Genomic DNA, 22,942 nt, shown 5'->3' on the forward strand with positions numbered 1-22,942 from the left:
AGGAAGAGGAAATAGATTTGTGTGTGTCTCCAGAAACAGGACCAGTGGGTGGGAGTTACAGGAAGGCAGATTGGAGTTCTCCAGCAGAGCTGAGCTGTCTAACAATAGAACAGGCTGCCTCTGGAAGACCTAGTGAGCTCTCTGTCACTTGGAGGTATATGAGCCCCGGCTGGCCAACCATCGTTCAGGAGCCCTGTAGAGGGTGCCCTGCAGGGCTGGGGGTGGAGTGGGGGCAAGGTGATCTCCAGGGGCCCTTCAGAATTCTCCAGTTGCATTTGGCATCATTAGGAACTAGGGCTGAGGTTATTACCCCCTTCAGTGAGATAACTGAAGCCCAGAGATGTTAAGACCGGTCCAAGACCACACAGCTAGGAGGAAGGGCAATTCAGCCCATGTTTTGTGACTCCTCCCCTTCCCATCCCCTTCTCTCTCTCTTTTCTCCACCTCCCTCTTTCTCCTTTCCCCTCTTTTTCTCTCCCTCCCTCTATCCTTCTTCCCTTCCTCTCACTTTCTCTTCTCTCTCTCTCTCTCTCTCTCTCTCTCTCTCTCTTATTCTCTCTTTCTGCCTGTTCATCATTCCCTCTCTCTCTCCTTCTTCCTACCTTCCTCCTCGTCTTCCTTCTTCCTCTCTCCTTTCTCTCCCTCCTTCTCCCTACTTCCCCCCCTTCTCCCCACCAGCTGTGGCAATCTGACAACTTTGATGTGTGTGTGTGAGTGAGAGAGCTCAGACAGACATAAAAAAACTTCCTGAAAGTTGGGGTAATTGCACACTAGATAGGGGACTGGGGCTGGACTGGGTCAAAGGTCAGTGAAGTGCACTAACCATTTGCCAGGAGATGCATGGTACTGTGGAAAGAGCCCTGAATTTGGGACCAGAGCTCCTGGGTTCTGATCCTACTTACTCTTACTGCTGTGTGACTTTGGGCCAAGTCACTTCCCTTCCTCCTGTAGAAGACATGGGAGTTGATCTCACCTTCTAAGGCCCCTTCTGATGTGGTTTGGAGTTGTTGGGAACCGCGAAATGTAAGGACATAGGGTGAGTCTGCCTGGAAAGAATTCAAGCACCCAAGCCTACTTTCAGGCAGAGTAGTGAGGTTTATTGTCACACCAACAGGAGATGGCGAGATTCCTAGTAAGTCTGCACCTTAATTGGGGTTATACAAAAAAGGGAGAAGAGGGTCAGTGAAAAGCTCTAGATAGAATTAAAGAGCATTGAGTAAGGTAATTAAGTAATTCAGGTGGGCTGGAGTGGTCTGGATGCTTTAGGTGAGTAGCCGGTGATCCCGGCTGCTGAAAGTGTATGGGAAAGTTCAGGGACTGACTTGCTTCTGGAGACATGGTCTTTTCCTTTAGGGTCCAGGTCTCATCCCATCATTTCTACTCCAAATCTATGATCAGGAGACCCCATTAAGCACCAGTGATAGGGGCTGGGCCCTGGGAATATAGGGGTGGGCGGGCCACTCTCCAGCTCTCCAGGAGTTTACAATCTAGAGGAATGAAGGGAGATGCCTTCAGCTTCCAATTCTTCTGGGACTCCTCTGAAGAAAAGGCTGGACAGACCCCTTTGAGGGTGGTCTTTCTGGACCCTTCCTCTTTTTTTTTTTGGCAGTGTGTGTGTGGGTGGGGTGAGGGAGGTCCTCTGCTGATCCAGTCTGACTAGACTGAGGTGTTCACACTGTCTCCACGGATGGCCATTCAGTGCTTCCTGTTGCCAGAGTCTGGCCCTTGGACAGCACAAACACATACAGTCTCTCATGCTGGCCATTTCAGACTTCCCAGAACTTGGGCTATTTGAGTGTGCCTTTTGAGAAGGCAGAGAAACCTCCACACCACCATGAAGCACCCATTGGAGGACGGGCTTTCTTGCATGGGAGTGGAAGACACTGAGAACTCTGCCAGGACAAGAGGGAGCTGGGATGTCCAAAGGAAGGTCCAGGCAGGTGGAAGGAGCACTCCCAGAGCAGAGGGGCACGGGAAGTGGGGGAGGGGAGGGCCCGAGGTAGCCAGGCAAAGTGATAGGAGAACAAGACTAAGAGTTGGGAGTCCTAAGTTAAAATCTTGGCTCTTACTTATTGGTTACTTCCTCTCTCAACCTTAACTTCCTCATCTGTAAAAAAGAGAATGAGATTCCTCCTCCCTAATACCCTCGTTAACATGTATAACATCCAGGGTTGTTATGGGGCGAATGTCTGGCACACCTCAAAACACTAATGAAATCCGTTCATTCAGTAAACGTTTATTAAATGCCTACTATGTGCCAGGCACTGTGCTAAGTACTGGGGATACAAAAAGAGGCAAAAGTTGATCCCTGCCCTGCTTACAGTCTAGTGGGGGAGGCATGGTGCAAACAAACGTATTACAGAGAAATAATTAACGGAGAGAAGGGTTTGGGAAGGCATCTGGGAGAATGTAAATTAAAACAATGTTCACCCTTGGGTCAGGCCTTGAAAGTAAGGAGGAATATTGATTGGATATAGATTGTAATTCTAGATAGAGCACTGGGCCTGGAGTCAGGAAGACCTGAGTTCAAATCTCACCTCAGACACTTACTGGCTATGTGACCTTGGGCAAGTCACTTAACCTCTGTCTGCCCATCTGTAAAATGGGAATGAATAATAGCACCTGCCTTTCAGGATTGTCGTGAGCACCACGTGAGATATTTGTGAAGTGCTTAGCATAGTGCCTGGCACATAGTAGGGGCTTAACAAATGCTTATTTCCTTCCTTCCACGTACAGCGGAAGAGGCTTAGAGGCTTAGATCAGGATCTAGAGATGGAAAGGACTTTAAAAGGCATTGAAAATGCCTTCATTTTATTGGTAAGGAAATGGAGACTGAAGAAGGTTCCGTGACTTGGCTCCAGAATCCTAGGCAGGATTCGAATGTAGATCTTCCAGACTCCAAGGCCAACACTCTATCTGCTGCACCTCTGACTTCTGGTCTAGTGTGACCCCCTCATATTAGATGAGAAGACCAGGAAGTGGAGAGGTGACTTGTCTAAGGTCACACAGGTAAAAAGTATCAGAAGTGAGATCTGAATCTAAGGCAGTGACTAGGCTGGAGCTTGGGGTCTACCCAGAACCGGCCTTTGTGCCTGTGGATCTCCTCTCTTGTTGAGGCCACCCTATTGTCAGGAGCTGCTGAGCTCCCGTTGTTATCTCTGCCCTCATCCTGGCCCAGGGAGTGCTAGCCAGGGCTCAGTGCCAGTTGCTCTGACCTGGGCAGCCACAGACCATATGTTCTTTCTCTCTCTGCCCTCCCCCTGGTGTGCCCTGCTGTGGCCCTGATTAACTTGGCACCAGAGGAGGGCAGAAGAGGAAGGAAGCTGGCTGTTTTCCCCTTTTCTGCTCACCCCAACCCCTTTAGGTTTTCTTGCTTCCCCTTCAAAATGGTCCCACCAACCTCAGGGAGTCCTTCTATCCTGACCCCCAAGGCTGTCACTGGAATTTGCAGCATTCTCTCCACCGTGGAGAGCCAAGGAGGAGGATGGGAGGGAAGGGATGGGGTGGAAAAAACAGCGGGATGCTGGGATTTCCAGCTGGAAGGACCCTGTGATCACTGCGTCTAACAGCCTCATTTCCTAGAAATGACATGGTCCAGTGAGGAGAATGCTGGCTTTGGAGTCCGGGGTCCTGGATTCGAATCCTATGATTGTGTGCTCCAGTTTTCTCATTTGCAACATGTGGAGGGGTGGCCTCAACGGCCTGTGAGGTCTCCTTCAGTTCTAAATCTGCAGTCCATTGACCCTGCCTTTGTTGTTTAGCTGCTTAGCCTTGGGCAAGTCCCTTACTAGCTCTCAGATTCAGTTTCCTGAGCTATAAAACAAGATGTCTGCAGAGTCTTCAAAGTCCCTTTTAATTCAAAATCCCATAAGTCTACACACACAAATAACTCCAATTTCTGTAGCATCCTGTGGTTTACTGAACTGGGCAGGGCAGATCTGTCTGTGGCACCTTTTCACCCTTCCCCATCTTGGCTTCCTGCTCATTCTACTCTCCTAGATCAGGATCTTGGGATGGAAGGGACTCTGAAGAACATTGAAAACACCTTCATTTTACTGATAAGGGAAAGGAGACTGAGCAAGATTCGGTGACTTGGCCCCGGCTCCTCCAGCCTCTCCCCTCCCCACCTCGCCCTGTAGGCTCTTCCCCCAGGGGGAGGCTGGCAGGCACACTGACTGAGCCTCTAATCTAGGATGACGGGACTGTCTAGAAAGAGAACAGCACAGTCTCCTAAGGTGATGGAGCCACTCAAGAATAGCCAGCTTCTCTCCCCTTTTGGTCCCTCCACCAGCAGGGCCACCCAGGCAGGAGCCATCCCAGGTGGGCAGTTCAGCTTCTCTAGAAAGGCCAAATCCATTCCATTACCACCCACATACCCCGATCCATTGGGGTGACGATAACTGGAATTTGTGTTTGGATGGTGCTAACATTTAGCTTATAGGGCTACCACACTGGTGGGTCATGGGAGTGCTGTAACACCTGGTATCTGTATTTCAGTACAGCTGCTCACAGCAGCCCTCGAGGCCTCCCCATGCCCAGGGCTCAGCTGACTCAGTTCCAGAAATGTTCACTAAACACTTCCAACATGCAAAGCGTGCAGCTCAGGGATGTGGGGGAGCTGGTCTGGTTCTGGATGGCTGCTGGCCTCCCTGCAGTGAGTGCCGAGGCTTGGGAGCAGGAGAGCAGGAAGACGGGAGGCCGTGCCTCAGGTGGCAGTGGGGATTCTTAACCAGAAACTAAACATACTAGCTCTCTTTGAGAATTTGAAAGGGCTGTCCTGTGGAAGTGGGATCTTGGGCAGAGCTTGGATCATGGGGAAGAATGTAAGAGGAGCAAGTGAGGTTCTGATTCGCCAAGCATTTATTCAGGCTCTGTCAGGTGATATGGGAGTGCTGATGAGAACTGGGTCTGGAGTCTCCTTCATCAGTTCAAATCTGGCCTCAGACACTTCCTACCTGTGTGACGCTGAGCAAGTCATTCTACCCTGTTTGCCTCAGTTTCCTCATCTGTAAAATGAGCTAGAGAAAAGGATGTGGCAAATCACTTCAGTATCTGTTGCCAACAGCAACAGCAATATAAAGACCCAGAGGTGGAAGATGAGATGTTTGTATGGGGAATGTCTAGCCAGCCAACTTGGAATAAAGAATGTATTTGAAAGCAGAAGGGAAAGATTGGCAGAAAACACATGGTGGAGCCAAAATTTCAACCTAAAAGAAGTAGGGAGTCCTTAGTGGTTCCTGAGCAGGAGAGTGACAGGGGCAGGTCTGTGTTTTTGGACTATCCCTGTGACAGGTGTGAGGAGGAGCTAACTAAAAACAGAACTGGGTTCCCCATCATCTGCAGTCCTTAAGCCATCAGAGATGTTATAAAAGAGCATGTTTATTTCACGATCTCTGAGCTTGCATCAACCTCTGAGATTCTGGGATTTAGATTCAGTGGGTCCCTGGTACCTGCCCTCAGACAGCTTAGAGTCTAATCTAATAAGATGAATAGCAGCGCAAACTCCCTAGATAAAAAGCAGAATGTTGTGATGAATGGGGATACCAGAGGAGGGCAGAACAAAGCTCTGGAGGAAGGAAAGACCTTGTGCCTAGTGGACTCCGAGAAGGGCCACTGGAGGAGATGACCTTTGAGCTGGACTTTAGCTGGGGTGGGGGTGGAGGAGGGCATGTCTGATTGGGGAACTGCCAGAGCAACGGCATGGAGTGGGGAGATTATTAGAGCCCACATTGGCTAGAGCAAGGATTCATTTTGTGCCAGGGACCCCTCTGGCGGTCTGGTTTGGCACTCATTCTCAGAATATTTTTAAATGCATAAAATAAAATATATTAAATTACAAAAGAAACTAAATATATTGAATTACTGTTTTTAAAGCATTAAAACAGCCAGAAGTTCACAGGCCCCTAGTCCCCTGGGCTAGATAGAGCACAGGGTGTTTGGGAAGGAAGGGGAGGGAGAAAGGAAGGATGGGAACAGATTGTGGAGCCAGTTCAGTCTGCCCTGTCCAGGGTGCTGGACTTGGAGTCAATAAGACCTAAGCAGAATGTGTTCTCAGATGCCTACTAGCCGCGTGGCCCTGGGCAAGTCACCTAACCTCTCTTTGCCTCAGTTTCCTCATCTGTAACATAGGGATGATACTAGCCCTCAGTGTTGTTGTGGTGATCAAATGTGCTTTGCAGACTAACAGGGCTATGGAAATTCAAGCTATTGTAATCCTTACTCTGTAAGCATTGGGAACAATGTACTAGTTTTGGGAGGGTGACATGCTAGATTGGTGCTCAGAAGAACTAACCTGATGGAGCTGGGGTTTCCACCTGGGCCCTGCCTACCCTTTGCATGGGGTAGAAGGAAGCTCGCACTCTAGTTTGGAGATGTTGGGGGTGGACATGTGGGAAAGGGGCTGTCTGGATGATCCTCTCTCCCTCCCTGCTGGCCTTGCCCCACACCTCCCCTGCCTGAGCTAGGAGGAGACTGACCAGGAGGAGTGGGGTAGGTTAGGGTGTGCAGACAAAACTTTGTGAGCCCCCCCCCCCATCATCCATATTTTAGAATTCTTGTAGCTTCCTTTTGGGCCTGATCAAGCCAGGTCTCTATGCTGGACTCATCTCACCCCCCCTCCCTCTGAAAGCTTATTCCTGCCCCACCCCCCACCTTGGAGTAATTTTTTTTTTATTTTAATTTTTTTGGAGTAGTTTTAAAAATGCTTCACTGACCTTTTTCTCCCATCCATCAAAATAGTTTGACCACATGGTCAGCTCATGGCGGGGGTGTATGTGGAACACATAACTACTCTGTGGGGGGGGGGCAGGGGGAGAGAGAGAGAGAGAGAGAGAGAGAGAGAGAGAGAGTGAGAGAGTCTATGGAGGAAAAGAGACAGAGTCAGAGACAGAAGGACAGAGACAGAGGGGGAGAGATCAATCACCAGTTGTGGAGCTGCCCTACCCCACCCCACCCCCCAGATCCAGGAATGAAGAAGATGGGAGAACTAATTACAAAGAGAAAGAGAAACCCTGCCCCCCCCCCCAGGGGAGATAGGGCTGTGGAACTGAAGGAGAGAGACGTCATGGGGAAAAACAGCTGGATTTAGAGTCAGATCTGGGTTCGAATCCGAGGTCTGCCTCTTACTGTATAACCTTGGGCAGGTTGCTTCTGCTCCCTGTGCCTCAGTCTTGCCATCTGTAAAACACAAGGGTGTGGCTATAGCAGATGATCTGTAAGACCCCTTCTGGCTCTGAATATCTGGGGCTATGAAGGGGTGATGGGGGATGACAAAGAGTCTTGGGAATTCACAGTCAGGGCTGGGGCCCAATGAAGGAGTGAGTGGGGCAGGGAGCCTGGAGATTGAGGAGAGAGGACAGAAGGGAAAGAAAAATGGGGGAGGGGCAGAAAAGGATTTTCTGGAACAGTCTGTGCCTGGGAGATGTTTTCTGCAGCCTTGAGTGGCTGGCCGTAGCAGCCCCTCCGCCCCTCCTCCCTCCCAGCAGCTAGGGGAGGGGAAGCTGGGAGGATGGGCAAAGTGGCCCTGATCCTATGCTTCTAGCTTCTAAGTGCTTTATAAATATTTACACCAGCTTTGTGTCAGCCCACCTCCATCTGAGCTGGCAGCCCTGCCTTCCCCTTTGCCTCTTCCCACTCCACTCCTGGCCCAGATAAGGTCTAGCCAGCCCACTTACAGGTTCAGCAGCAGGGGAGCTGCATTTGACTAAGGGTGCCCAGGGTAGTCACCCCTTCCCCCCCACATCTCAGCTTCTTTGCAGACAGACCTGAAGGGCATTTACCTTGAGAAACTTTTATAAAATTTAAAAAAAACTGAGAAATCCCCTGGGCAGGGAAAAGGGCAGTAACCCCACTGCTTCCAGGATAGGTAGTGAGATCCCCATCCCTGGAACTCTCCAAGCAGATGCTGGGTGGCAGTTCATCCAGCATGTTCCAGAAGAAGTTCCTGTTCTGGTGAGACTTGGATTTGACTGCAAAGCAGTGGAAAGGGCCCAGGCTTTGCTACTTGGTGGCAGTGGTAGCTGGGCAAAGTCCCATCTCCACTCAGAGACCTAGGTTCCTCCTTTGACCCTCAAAGTCCCTTCTAGGCCCTAATCCTCTGACTGCCAAAGGCTTTGAACTTGGAGGCTGTGAACTTAAAAACAGCATTGACAGGCCTATTTCAATAGATTTTATTTCTTTTGTCACACATGGTATTTCCTTCATATATTTAAACACATGGCTCTGAGAAGGGCTTATGGGCATCCCCAGACTGACTGCCCGAGGGGGCCAGAGGTGAAGGAAACCTTTGGGTGAGAAGGTCCTTTCCAAGGAGCTACTTCTGCCTCAGGAGTGAGGGAGGATCCAGATGGCTTTTTTATGTCATTACAGCAGCTTTCGAGGCAGCCTTTAGGGGAGCAGATAGAAAAGGCAGGTAGCAAGAGGATCCGTCTGCCAGGCTTACCTCTGCCACATCCTGCCTTAGAGGCTAAGGGAGCTGCCCAGGTCAGAATGAGCCCCTCAGTGCCCCCTGGCAACTCTTCAGATCAGGCACTGATTGGTCTCCCATGGAAGAAGGAATTTCCGACACTGGAACCTCCCCACACTGATGAAATCACAGATGGGGCCAATTAAGAGAATAGCTCACATTTATCTGGCCTTTGAAGTCTGCAGAGCACCTCACATACACTATCTCACAAGAGGTGGGTGGAATTAATACCTTCATTGCAGGAGAAATGGAGGTTCAGAAAAAAGGTGTGCCCAGTGTCAGTCAGCAGGCATCCGATGTGGGATTCAAACCTAGACCTCCAAGGCCCGTGCTCTCCGTACTACACTGCATTAGAGCACCTCCCAAGAAACTCCCATCTCTTTGTTGCTCCTGTCTTTTCCTCTCTGATTTTTCATTTCTTCCCCTCTTTTCTTTTCTGCTCCTTTCCAGTTCTCTTTCTTTCTGCAGCTTCTAGCCTGGTCCCCCCTGAGAACTGGCCACACACTGTTAGAGGCCCAACCTGACTTGGCTAATTACTTGACCACAGTCATAAAAAAGAGGATTAACTGGGGCCTCCAGGGTCTTCCCTGACTCCTGATTTCAATGTTCCCCTTTCCCTGGCAGCAGAAGCAATGGACTAGTTACAAATCCCTAATTAGCTAATTACAGTCTGGACTCCATGGATTGTCTAAAAGATTTGGAATTCCCAGGACACCTTAGAGGAAGAGAGCCTTAGAAAGGGGAGTGGGAGGGAGGGAGTCCTTTGAGGATGAGGGCCAGGCAGCAGGGCTCATTCAGAGGACATCTTCTCGAATTCATCATTCTCTTCCCCAATTTCCATATCCCCAGAGAAGAAGAGAAAGGATAATTAATTGAGGAAAAGGAGTGGAACCTTTCCTTTGAGGGGTGTGCAGGGGAGGGGCAGCCAAGCTGGGGGACTGAGAAGGAATCTGTATGGGCCAGCGCTCTGGTTTGCTGGGAGTCTGGTTCTCGTGGAGCTTTCTAGTTGGTTCCATTGAATGTCTCACCTCACCCAACCTTGGTGCAGTGAAGCATTCTCTGTTGGGTGGGGGTGGGGGAAGGAGGAGCAGAAACTCTAAACTCAGATGTGGGCCAGCTTCCTAGCTCATTCTGGGGCCTGGAGAGAAGCTACGCCCCCTTCCCCAGGAGGAGGCTGACCTAGTTTCAGGGGCAGAAGTTGGTGGTAGGCATTAATTATTGATCCACAAGCACTTGGTACTTGGAGCCAGGGATCTGAATCCCCCAAAATTAACCTCGTTAACAAAGCTGCCATCATTGGCCCCCAAACAAACAGAATTCTGGTCAAGGATGTCAGCCTCCTTCCTTATTTCTCCCTCACTCCCATTCCTCATCTCCCCTTCCCACTGTTTGTCATCCCAGTGCCATCTTGAGCACCACTGAAGAGCCTGTCCTGGTGTCGATGGAGGATCTGGATACTTGTGTCACCCAAAGTAGACCCAGCCCTCCGGGAGCCCTATGGCTGATGCTCATCTTGCATTCCTGAGGGATGTTAGGCTCATCACCAACTCCTCTGGGCCTTGGTGGTTTTATTTATAAAGTAAGGGAAGGAATCATTGTACGCAATGATCTCTAAGGGCCATCTCTAAATCTATGATCCCTGAACAAATGAATGAATGGAAAAATGTTGTTAAGCTCTCCGTGTCTGTGTGCCAAGCATTGTGCTAACCGTCTGGGGAAAACACACAAAGCAAAGACAGTCCTGACCTCAAGGAACTTAAATTCTAGGGCATAAGTCATTCCCTTCTCTCTAGGCCTCAGTTTCCCCCTCTGTAAAATGAGGGGATTTAAGTGAGACTGAGATTTCTTCCAGCTTTAGATCTATGATCTTGCCATTTATGACCTTATGATCCTGAATAGCTGGGCTGCATGGCTCTGGGGTCCAAGGATCTTGGTTCTTGTCTCATTTCTGCTATTTACCTTGAACAAATGGGTTCCTCTTTCTGGGCCTTGGTTTCTCAGTAAGTAGAAGGTTAGACCAGGCTTGGTTTCTTCCAGCCTTGTGATTTCAGGTGATAAGAGAGCAGCCAGTGGCTTGTTCCCACCTTGTTTGAATAAGGGGTTGTGGTGTAAAAATGGGGTCCTCTGCTAAATCTGCCCTTCCATGTTATCCACCTTTGGACAACGGCTTGGGCCCAAACCCTGCATGATCTCAGTGCCTCCTCTGTTACCCTCTCTGGGGTTTTCAGGAGGAGGTTGGGGGAGGGAGAGAGAAGACCCACTGAACTGAATTTCCCTCCATCTGGCGGGAACTGGGGAGCTGTGAGAGCTGCTGCCACTGCCCTGGTGATGACAGAAGCCGTCATTTCTTATTCCTCTGCCGTGTGCTTGTTTCCATCCGACTTTGCTCCCCTCCCCCATTGATGTTATCTTTCCTTACCTCTTCTTTCCCTCTCTTTATACCCCCTTCTTCCCTTCCTCCACCCTGTACCCCCTCCGCCCTCTCCTCCACAGGCATGCGCATCCTTGTGAACCTGCTGCTGGACACCCTGCCCATGTTGGGCAATGTGCTGCTGTTGTGTTTCTTTGTCTTCTTCATCTTTGGTATCATCGGCGTGCAGCTGTGGGCTGGCCTGCTTCGGAACCGCTGCTTCCTGGAGGAGAACTTCACCATGTGAGTGAGAAGGAGGGAGGGAAGGAGAAGCATTTATAGCACTCCTACTGTGTTCCAGACATGGGGACTTCTCACCTGACAATTTGAGTGGCTGGAAGGTTGGCTCTCCCAGCCAGGCATCCGCTTCCCTCCCTGGAGGTGTGGTAAATCAAAAACCATGACCCAACAAAGGCTCCTTAAGCACCTACTCTGTGCAGAACAGTTTGCTTGGCTAAGAGACGTAACAAAGTTTAGAAAAGACAGTTCCTGACCTCATGGAGCTAAGAATCTATTAAGAGGATTAAAAGCCAAAGACAAATAGCAGTAATTCAAGCCAACATTTATTAAGCATCTACTGTGTGCAGAGTACTGAGCTAGGCCCCTGGAGGATAGATATAGATAGATACACACATATATGTATAAATGTGTATACATACACAAATATGACCTCCAGAAACAAACAAAGGCACAGCTAACTGGCCCGTGAATGAGCTGCTTTGCCTGAGGACTCTCTTCACAGGAGCCAGAAGGAAGGAAGGAAAGGGAGGGGAGGGAGGGAAGGAGGAAGGAAGGAAGGAAGGAAGGAAAGAAGGAGGAAGGAAGGAAAGAAGGAAGAGGAGGAGGAAGGAAGGAAGGAAGAAGGAAAGAGGGAGGGAGGAAGGAAAGAAGGAAAGAGGGAGGGAGGGAGAGAGGAAGGAAGGAAGGAAGAAAAGGGAGGAAGGAAGGAAAGAAGGAAAGAGAGGGAGGGAGGAAGGAAGGAAGTAAAGGGAGGGAGGAAGGGAAGAATGAAGGAAGAAATAAGGAAGGAAAGGAAGGAAATAAGCATTTATTAAGTACCTTCTGTGTGTCAGTACTGTACTGAGCCCTTTATAAATATTATCTTATTCAATCCTCTAGTATCAGTGTGAGATGGGCTGGGGGTGATCATTGGACCAGGTCACTGACGGCCACACTGGCCACCACCATCGCCTTCCTCGTATTAAACTCATATCTATCCCTCCCCAGTCACTCTCTCCTTTGCCCTCCCTTTTGTGGTGCAGTGGAAAGATAGCTGGATTGAGAGTCAGGGGTCCTGAATCCGAATATTGGTTCCACCACTTATGTGTGACCTTGGATGAGTTCCTTGATCTCCCTGGGTCTCACCTGCCGAATGGCCTCTGAAGTTCATTCCAGCTCCAAATCTGTGATCCTGGATCTCTTTCTCTTGAGGTCCTTGCATCCAGTGGTACCCACTGAGACTGGCTTGGCTGCCCCTGCAAGGGTGACTGCTCCTTCTTCCACACTTCCTGACAGCTAGGGATGGGGGAGGAGTTGGCCAACTCCTCGATCCTCACTTCTGCTTTCAGAATCCGTAGAGGAAGGGAGAAGGAGAGTGGGAACAAGCATTTATGTAGCGTCTACTGTGTGCACTGTGCGAAGCACTTTACAAAGACAACTCTGAGAGGTAGGGGCTGTTATGATTCCCCGTTTTACAGTTGAGGACTTGCCCAGGGTCACATAGCTAGTAGGTGTTGAAGGTGAGATTTGAACTCAGGGCGTCCTGACTCCAGGCCCAGTGCTCTATCCGCTGCGGCCTGGTGGAATTTCTCTAATTGCTTTCTGGATTCCCAAAGTGTGTCGCCTACAGTGGAAGACGGTCCTGTTCTCCACATGTGGTCTGACCAGGGCAAGGGCAGCAGATCTTCATCCCACTTTGTTTTGGACATGATGGCTTTGTTAAGGTGACCTCAATCCCAATCAGAAGTTCTGGAGGTCCCATCGCACCGTTGATGCCTTTTGAGTTTGCAGTAGGCTCATGCTCTGAGGTCTCCTTTATATGAACTGGCGCCTTGTCACATCTCCTCTCTCTTGTTCCGGCTGCGTTGTTGGGTTTTTCATAACCCAGGCAGAAGCCTTTACAACCACCCGCATTGTGTTTTTTATTAATAGATTTGGCCATTGTTCTGGGCTGTCAAGATCTTTTAAGATCAGGTTCCTGTCACTGAGTGTTTGTCTGTCCCTGACAGCTTCACATCACCTAGAAATCTGAGAAGCCTGCCATCTCTGCCTCCATCCTCCTTGGCATGTGCTCCTTCTTGTCAACATTCTTCCTCAAATGAACCAGAGCTGAACATGGCTTCCAGATGTTTTCAGCGGTGTGTGTCAGAAAGCTCAGGGGCAGCCGAGAAACACGTGTGAGGGATAGCAATTAGATGAGCTCCGCTGGGGAGAAAAAGGAAGGCATCCAGGGACGCAGCCCACGTTGAGTGACCCATGATTAGCAACAATGAGAGCTCTGACCCCCATGATGGTGGAATCCATTCAGTAACTCAGAGTCGTGGCAGTGCAGATCCATACCTGGAAGGCCATCTGACAGCGTTTGCAGGATGTCACACCCATTCGCCAGCATCCCACCAGACAGAAGGATGTTTCATCATCGTTCCTCTGGAATCAAGATTGTTCTTTGCCTTCAGTCCAAATTCTCCTGTCTTTTATGGTTGCTCTTTGTTGCTATTATTGTGGTCACTATGCAGATCCTTCTCTTGGTCCTGCATCAGTACACACAGATCTTCCCATACTTCTCAGAAATCTTCAGTCATCATTTCTTAGGGCACGATCGTATTCCTTCACATGCATAGACCACCATTTGTTCAGCCACTTTCTTTCCAGAGTCCTGCTGCCACAGAGAGAATTTTCATTAATATTTTGGTATTTATGGGTCCTTTCTTTCTGTTTTTGATCTCGTCGGGCGACATGCTTAGTTGTGAGATCATAGGGTCAAAGGATAATAATGATTTTCACTTTCCTGGTAGAATTAAATTGACACAGAATGGTAGGCATGACCTGACCAGGGCAAAGCACAGTGGGACCCTCATTTCATGGGGTCACAGAGGTTGAGAGATAGAGGGAGCTTAGAGGCTGTGCAGTTCAGCCCCCTTCATTTTACAGAAAAGGAAACTGAGGCATAGAACAATCAGTGACTTGCCCAAGATCACACCAAAGCAAGATTTGAAACCAGGTTTTCTGAGCCCAGAGCCAGGATGCTAATTATCTGTTAATGTAGTCCCAGGACTACTCGGCTCCTCTGACAAAGCCCCTCATGTGACTACAACCCCCTGTTTGTGCTCATTTGTTCCCTGCAACGGCTGATAGGTTGGCTCCTTCTCCTCCTGGGAAAGGCCAGAGCAGAGTGATCTTGACAAGTGTCTTTCCCCAGGCACCGACCAGTCCAGATTCTGGGAGCACAAGAGCTGGAGAGAGGGCAGTGGGAAGGAGGGCAGGGAGGGCTGGCTGGCATAGGGAGGGGAAGAGGAGGAGGCCTCCAGGGATCTCTGGAGGAGACTGTCAGGGCTGGGAGAGCAAGAGGCAGAAGGGTGTGTGGAATTGTGTGCGCACACACATTTATGTGTGTCTGCATGTTCACATGTGTGTGTACATACATGTTCACGTTTGCATGTGTGCAACTGTGGGTCTCTGTGTGTGTGTGTGTGTGTGTGTATGTGCACATGTCTGTAACAAGACAAGAGGCTGAAGAGGGAAGAAGAGCCAGCAGGAGGGAGAGCTTCCAGCTCTAGGGTTTCCATGCCCTGGGGAACTGGGGACAACATGTCTCATGGCCACCACTTTACTGGTGAGGAAATGGGCAGGCCAATGACAGGCCAGCGATGATCTGGCCAGGCAGTGTCAGAGACAAGATTTGAACCCGAGTCTTCTTCACTTTGAGCCTAGGATTTCTTCCAAGTTTAATGGCTTCCTCTAAATACCCAGTTGAGCTCTTGGCACTGAAGGAGTGTATCTTGTTTTGTTCTGTTTTTAACTAGAGGAGGGAGGGAGAGAGCCCTGAGCAGTCCTGTGTGATGGGATGGGCTGTGGCTGTCCAGATTGGGCAGAGGCCCAGGAGGGAGGGGTGTGGCAGCACCTGGCCTCATGGGAAGCCCCTGGCAGGTGAGCTCCCAGCTCTGCTCTGCTCACCTGCCTCTGCCCACCTCCAGAGTCTGTGCTTCCACTGTGAGCTGGTCTCTCGTGGGCTCCCGTCCTCACTGCCACCTCTGGGAAACCGCAGCTTGTCCCAGGCAGAGACAGTGTCTTCCTCTCCCTCGTTCCCTCCTGGGCCAGGTGCAGGTGTGCCCCACTTTAGGTATGCACTGCAGGGCAGTGAAAGAGTGGCTACCCACTTTATGGAAGGGAATTCACCTACTATAAATAGGATTCCTTGAAAAAGCCAGCTTTGAGCTTGGGCAGGACACTTACATTCAGGAAGGTGGGGGAAAGGGGGAGTCCTGACCTGTGATTTCACTGGCACAGGGAGCTCCCTGGTGTAGAAACTTCCTCCTCAGATTCAGAAGAGGAGCTTATTGGTCATCTATAATAATAGACAGTTGCTGTGGATAGAGCGCTGGGCCTGGAGTCAGGAGGACCTGAGTTCAAATCCCATCTCAGGCACTTACTGGTGACCCTGGTCAAGTCACTTCAACTCTGTCTTTCTCAGTTCCCTCGTCTATAAAATGTGGATAACAATAGCCCCTACTTCCCGGGCTGTCGTGTAGATCAAATGAGATAACATTTGTAAAGGGCTTAGTGTGTGCCTGGCACATAGTAGGTACTCAGCGAATATTAATGGATTGATTGGATTGGATCCTTGCAACATCCCTGGGAGGGAGGGGCTATTACCGTGTCCATTTTGCAGATGAGGAAACTGAGGCTAACAGTTTTAGTGACGTTCCCAAATGCCAGATGTGGGATCCACATCCCACACACTCCCCACCGCGCCCACCACCATTGACACGCAATTATGTCTATAGCACATGTACATGTGTACATGTGTGTTGTACGAGGGGCAGGGTGGTGCAGTGGGTAGAGGTAGCTGGCTTGGTGCAGATGTCCTAACGCTGACATTGGGCAGGGAAGGGAATGTTTCTGTTCCTTACCTTGCATTTATTACTATATCCTAATTGCTACTATGAATGTAATTAATATAATAATATTAATAAGGTAATTAATATACATGAGAGAATTCGAATGTATGCATTTGTAAGATGAGGATTGATAATAGCATCCGAGGGACAGTGGAGTGTGCTGGGGAAAAAGCTGGCTTCAGAGTCAGGAAGATCTGGGTTCAGGTTCTCCTTCTGACCCCTACTGTATGTAAGACCCTGGCCAAGTCACTTAATCCAAGACTAGGACTCAGCCTTTTTTATGTCATGGGTCCCTTTTCTCAGAGTCACGTTCTTGAATGCGTAAAATACATGGGATTATAAGGACAAACAATTATATTGAAGTACAGTTATCAATTCAGTACAGATAAACATACTCACTGACCACATACTCCACGTATTAAGAGCCCCTGCTATACCTGAGGACTGTACCTGGAGAACAGAGGCTGATGGGCCTTGCTGGAGAGAGTGTCCATGCTGGGAGCTCCCTACATTAATCTGATCACAGGTCTGGTCCACAAAAAAGATACAACAGATGAAATTCATTTGGTTCTGAGTTTTATTTGACTACAACAATAAACACCATTCACCTTGGCTCAGCCTTACCGGATCCTGTGCACAACATACTAATAAAGATAATAAATCATGATAAAAGATTGCAGGAACTCTGGATGAGGGGAGGTGGCCCCCACCCTGTGGTTCCTCACATGCCCTGGGTTCAGGCCTCTCTCTGAAACACTCATAGAATGTTGTATGTTATCATTCCCTGTGTTTCTATCTAATCCCCGTCCTGGCCCAGATGAGGAGCTCAAAACTTGGGATCTCCTCAGCACCTCGAACAGCCCTCTGCACAGAGTAGGCACTTAAAGGTTTGTTTCCTGAATTAATGTATTAGTGAAGGAGTGACTGGATGGAAGGGTGGATGAATTAGCAAGCAAATGATGAATGAATGACTAAGTGAAGGAATGAATGGACAAGAAAAGAACAAATGAATTGATGAGTAAATGAATGAAGGAATGAGTGGCTTTCCTCTGGTGTCCTGATCTTGTGACAATGGTCCCAGTTCCCTGATGGGATGGTGGGAGCCTGTTGGTGGGCAGAGGACACTGGTCCAGGCCTCCCTTCTGGCTTCCCAGCTAAGCCCGCTTCTCTCTCTTCCTTGGTCAGACAAGGAGATGTTGCCCTCCCTCCCTACTACCAGCCGGAGGAGGACGACGAGATGCCGTTCATCTGCTCGCTGTCGGGGGACAACGGCATCATGGGCTGCCATGAGATCCCCCCGCTCAAGGAGCAGGGCCGCGAGTGCTGCCTGAGCAAAGATGACTTCGCCTACTATAGCACATCTCACCAGGACTTCAATGTCAGCGGCATGTGCATCAACTGGAACCGTTATTACAACGTGTGCCGCACGGGCAGCGTCAACCCCCACAAGGGCGCCATCAACTTTGACAATATCGGCTACGCCTGGATCGTCATCTTCCAGGTGATGGCCTGGCCCTAGTGGGGGCTCAGTGAGCATGGGGCAGAAGGGGCCAGCTTGGACCCAGTGTGTTGTGGGATACACAAGGGTGTAGATCAGTGCCTTGTGCCTAGCTGGCTGGCCCCCCACAAAGTAGAGCTGCCTCTGGGCATGAGGCACAGCCAACTGGCCTTCCTTTGTCTCTTCTCCCTTCTCTCCCTCTGGGTCCTCCACAGGTGATCACCCTGGAAGGCTGGGTCGAAATCATGTACTACGTCATGGATGCCCACTCCTTTTACAACTTCATCTACTTCATCCTGCTAATTATAGTAAGTGTGGGGGGGGGGCCCGGAAGTCAGGTCCTCAAGGGGCTCCCAGACCAAAGTCCCTTTGGAGAGAGGGGGAGTCATCTGGATCCTGGGGACTTTGTGCTCCCAAGTGGGCATCCTTCTGAGAGGCAGAGAGGCCGACTCTGAGAGGAAGAGGGAAGCAGGCAGGAGGAAGGGCCCAGGCATTTTCTAAACTCAACCAGCCAGAAAGTGATTGAAGGCAGCTGCTGCAAGGATCCATCCGTTATGATTACTGTGATTTTTCATCCTGGGCTGAGTTTGTTATGGATCATTTCTCTTACTCCCATTCTCCACTGGTCTGGGTTTTTTTAATGGGGAGAGGTGTGGGGCCCGAGCCCAGGCCTGATCCCTGAGACTCTCCCCATACCCCTGCTTCTGCTCAGGGGACTTTCAGAGATTCTCAGCTTCTCTGTGTCTCTTCTCCAGGGAGAGCTGAGGGGCACAGATGAAGGCAGGAGGAGGACTTGAGTTCAGGAAAGTGTTTGCAGAAACTCAGTCCATTTGTTTTCTTGGCAGACAAAGAAGGATCCTTGAGTGCTCTCCAGGAGCTTAACATTTTGAGTTGGGGCAGATGTGACATAGGCCTGGATAATGACCGTACCTGCCTCACAGGGCTCTTGGGAGCAGCAAATGAGAGGGGGCACGTGACTCACTCAATGAACTCAAAGTGCTGTACAAATACAAGTACTGGTATTGGTATTATTACTGAAAGACATCATGGTGCAGTGGACAGAGTACTGGTCTCCAAGCCAGGAAGAATCTTCCCTCTGACCCATCCTGGCTGTGTGACCATGAGCCAGTTAATTCATGACCCTAGGCTCTTGGCCAGTATTATAGACTCTTAAGTCAGACAGCTGGGTGGCAAAATGGTTAGAGCACCAGGCCTGGAGTCAGGAATACGCATCTTCCTGGGTTCAAATCCAGCCTCAGACACTTACTAGCTGTGTGACCCTGGGCAAGTCGCTTAACCCTGCTTGCCTCAGTTTCCTCATATGTAAAACAAGCTGGGGAAGGAGATCATAAACCACTCCAGTGTCTCTGCCAAGAAAACCTCAAATGGGGCATGGAGAGTCAGGCATGACTGAAAATGACAAAACAGCAGGGAAGTTGAAGAGAAGATGCTGACTTGCTTTGGTGGAGGGACTTTCCTCACCCGGGAGCTCCCCAGACCAGTGAAGTCACAGGCCCCATCCCACAGATCCCAGGCTCTCTGACCCCTCTTTCCATCTGTCAGATGAGATATTGCCCCTTAGATGACTCTCAGGTACTTTCCAGCCCTAAATTTGTGATCTCAGATGAAAGGAGATGCTCTTGAAGGTCACAGAATAATAGGTGGAGCCACAAGGGACTCTAGAGGCCTAACTCCCTCATTTTACAGAGGAGGAAACTGAGTCCCAGAGAAGGGAAATTACTTGTTCAAGGTCATACAAGTAGTAAGTGGCAAAGCCAAAATTTGAACTCAGATCCTCTGACTCTGACTCTAAAATCTGGGACTCTTTCTGCTTTCTGGCCACGGAGCCAGACCATGAAAGGGCTTGATTGTATTCCTGTCCCTGGAGTGGGCTTGGCAGTTCTCCTGGATGTGCTGAGAGCCTTTCATCATCCGTGGAGAGCTTCCCATCTCCCAACCAAAGAGGTCAGAGAGTCAAGGGAGCCTGGGATTTTAACACTGGCACATGGTGCTCTGGAAAGAGGTAAAGATTTGGAAACAGAGGACCTTTCCCTCGTATTCCCTGTGTGACCTTCAGTAAAGGTCAGCTTGCCTCCCTGGCCTCAGTCTCCTCCTCTGTAAAATGAGGGTGTTGTACTAGGTGGCCATGAAAGCCCTTCTGGCTCTAGGGCCAAGATGCCATACCCTTCAGGGTCACCTAGTCCTGGGTTCATGTATTTGGAGCTGGCAGGAGTCTGTGAAGCCATCGATTCCAACCCCCAAGTCCGAGGACCAGAGTTCAAATTCTGTAGCTGCCACTTCCTATGTGACTCAGTTTCCTCACCTCTAAAATGCAGAAACTGGACTAGATGGCTTCTGACATCCCTGACCCTTCTAAATCTATGATTTTGTGATCCTCTGAAGTCAGGGCAAAGTAACCCGCCCAAGGAAGAGAGCAGAGAATTGTCTAAATTTCTTGGCACCAAAAAGCAGCATTCTTTCCATGGTCCCATCCTCTCACATATAGACAGGGAAACTGAGGTCCATGTAGAGTGATTTGCCCATGGTCATGGAGTGAGGTGTCTAGCTGAGCTGAGATTTAATTCCTGGTTTCTGGTGCCTGGCCTGGTGCTTTCTACTGAGAGATGTTCTGTCTTCTGGGAGCTGGGACATTGGAATTCAGAGTAACGTGTCGATTCCTGAGGGACCCTTTGACACCCCAGAGAGTGTGGCCACAGGCTCCCCCTTCCTCACACTCCATGTCCCTGGGAATTGGCTGATGTCTCAGTGACAAGCCTTCCTGGGGATCTGGAAAATGTCAAGGTGATTCATAGCCTAGGACAGCCAGGTCTCTCGCTGCAGCACAGAGCCAGCTCTGAGACTCCCTTCCTGATGGCTGGCAGGGCACGTGGACAACTGCTCAGGGCTGTCCTTCCTGGTGGCCCTCATTCCCTCCCCTTAGCTTCCCCAGCCTGTCCCTCCCTGGCCCACCCAAGAGGCCAGAGGGGCCTGACCCTTGGGTGAAGCCAACTACAAATATTTACAGCTGGGACTGAAAGGCATTCATAGAAGAATGAGCGGAGCCAGCCCATGTCTAAAGTTATAGGCTCTGCTCCTTGGTTTGTTTAAGGGAAAGCCACGGGGCTTAGCTGGAGGGACTCTAGGGGGCAGGAGGCAGGGCAGCCCAAAGAGCCCCTCCCACCGGAGCCAGGACTGATGCCTGTGAACAAGAGCAGCCCCTCAAGTGCCTCCAACCAGGACCTGACACCCACAAATTCAGGCAGGGCAGTGGGGCCAAAGCTGACCTGGGAAGGACAGGGAAGTGGTAGAACCTTTCAGGCCTTGGGTCTGGGGTGGGGAAGACGGGGTGGGGGGTGCACACCCATCTAGGCCTCATGGGTCCAGATTTCAGGCCAACTCAGATGTTTCTTAGCGAGGGGAGGGGGCCTTCTTCAGTGGGCCTGACTGATTTCCTGCCTCTGGGGAAAGGAAACATGAATCCACTAGAACACTGGCTGTCTCTGGTCTGAAACAGAGAATTCCAGAAAGGGGGAGGTGCAGATAGGGTCATGGGCAGGGAATAGATGGCCTGGTGGATGGAGAGAGACCAGCCCAAAGAAGCTGGAGGACCTCCCAGTTCCTGCTTGTCCAGGGGCCATGCTTGACTCTAGGGGCAGAACGACAAAAGGTCAACATCCCCAGCCCCAGGAGCTTACTTCCTGCCCACAAGTTGGAGAGGAAGCCTACCACAGTGGAGAGAGCTCTGAACATGGAGTCAGGAAGACCTGGATTCAAATTCTGTCTCATATACTTCCTAGCTGTGTGACCTTGGGCAAGTCAATTAACCTCTTCCTTGGTCTCTCCCACTATAAAATGAGGGGGTTGGACTCAGGGCTTCTGAGATCCCTTCCATCTCTAGATCTAGACCAAGGCAATGGAGAACAGAGAACTTACTTGTGATGGAGGGGAAGGGGAAACAGAGAAGACTTCTTGGCAGAGGTGGCCTTTGAGCTGAGCTTTGAAGGAAGATCAGAGGAGGAAGGAGGGATGTTTGTACATCTGTATCTAAGGAAGTTTATTTAGGCAGCTGGAGAGGGGAGTGGGGAATAATCAGGAAGAGATTCTCATCATGGTCTGTGAAGGTAGAAGGGCCAAGATTTGGCAGCTGATGGGAAATGCGGAGGGCTAAGGTGGGGAGAGGTTCAAGGATGACTGAGGTGGGGAGGGACTAGAAGGGTGGCAGTGGCCGCCATAGAAACAGGGTGGCTTGGAGGGGGATCGAGAGAAAGAGGATGGATCCAGTTCTGGCCAGGCTGAGTATGAGATGCCTACAGGCCACACAGGAGGAGCTGTCCAGCAGGCAGTTGGCACCATGCCTGAGTGGTGTTCAGTGGAGAAATTCAGGCTGGAGCAAGGGAATTGATATTTGAGATTAAACAAGCAGTGTGGAGAAAGACGAGAAGAAGGCTCATGGACCTTCTCATTCCTCAGCTCCCACACTGGCTCTGTAGGCAGCAGCTGAATGATGGAGACAGGAGAGTGGCCAGACAGGCAGGAGGAGGAGCATGAGGGAGAAGACACTAAAATCAAGGCAGGAGGGAGTGGCCAGGGAGAAGGAGTGGGGTCAGCAGTGTTTAGAGCTGCAGGAAGGTCCTGAGGAGGGTCCGTGGGGTGGAGGAATTGAGAGATTTCTGGTAGCCTTGGAATGAGCAGGAAGAGCCGAGTGCCGAGGATGGGAGCCAGCTCCCCGGGGGCAGATGAGCAGGTGTTGAGTCCGGAAGTGAGGCCAGCGAGAGTGGACAGCTCTTTCTAGGAGTTTAGCAGAGAAGGGGGGAGAGTGGCAGGCTGGCAACTTGAGGAGAGAGGAGGGCCAACTGATGCTTTTCCTTCAAAGATGGTGTAGACCTGAGCATCTTCATAAGCAGCGGGGAAGGAGTTATTAGACATAGAGACCCAAGATGGGCAGAGCAAGAGATGAGTGATTGAGGCCTTAGATGAAGGATTGGCCTTGACAAGGAGAAAGAGCAAAGGAGAGAGACTAGGGGAGGGCATGGGGGGTGGTTTGGGGATCTGGAGCATCTGAGGAGAGAGATCTCATGGTCCATAGTCATGTATTTGGAACTAGAAGGGATGGTAGAGGCCGTCTTATCCAACTGCCTCATAAAACAGATGAAACCGAGGCCTGGGGATGTGGATGAGGCAGCTCATATGTGGCAGAGTCTCTGCTCCTCTACCTCCAAGTGGCAGGGATTTGGGGCCAGACTTGTGGGTCCTCAGAGATTGGATGGAATTCACCCAGGACTCTTTAGCTCAACAGATGAGATAATGTACTTAAGGGGCTGTTAAAATGAAACATCATCATTATTACTTCATCATCGGTAAGAGAAGGGTTGGGACCAGCTTCTCTGAAAGGCCTTGGTCAGCTCTGAGCGTCTCTGGATAGAGAAGGAGGCTCAGCTGAGTGGTGGTGGCAT

At 50.3% G+C, this 22,942-nt stretch overlaps 1 protein-coding gene across 1 annotated transcript in view; it reads left to right on the forward strand.

The window, feature by feature from the left end:
* CACNA1I (calcium voltage-gated channel subunit alpha1 I) overlaps nt 1-22,942 on the forward strand; it is a 115,090-nt gene that overhangs the window by 11,685 nt on the left and 80,463 nt on the right. Inside the window, exons 2-4 of the mRNA XM_036760824.1 lie at nt 10,958-11,117; nt 17,177-17,492; nt 17,645-17,797. Of these exons, the coding sequence (XP_036616719.1) occupies nt 10,958-11,117; nt 17,177-17,492; nt 17,645-17,797 (629 nt within the window). The remainder of the gene's footprint in view (nt 1-10,957; nt 11,118-17,176; nt 17,493-17,644; nt 17,798-22,942) is intronic.

The sequence above is a fragment of the Trichosurus vulpecula genome, chromosome 5 (genome assembly GCF_011100635.1).
Source record: "Trichosurus vulpecula isolate mTriVul1 chromosome 5, mTriVul1.pri, whole genome shotgun sequence".
NCBI lineage: Eukaryota > Metazoa > Chordata > Mammalia > Diprotodontia > Phalangeridae > Trichosurus > Trichosurus vulpecula.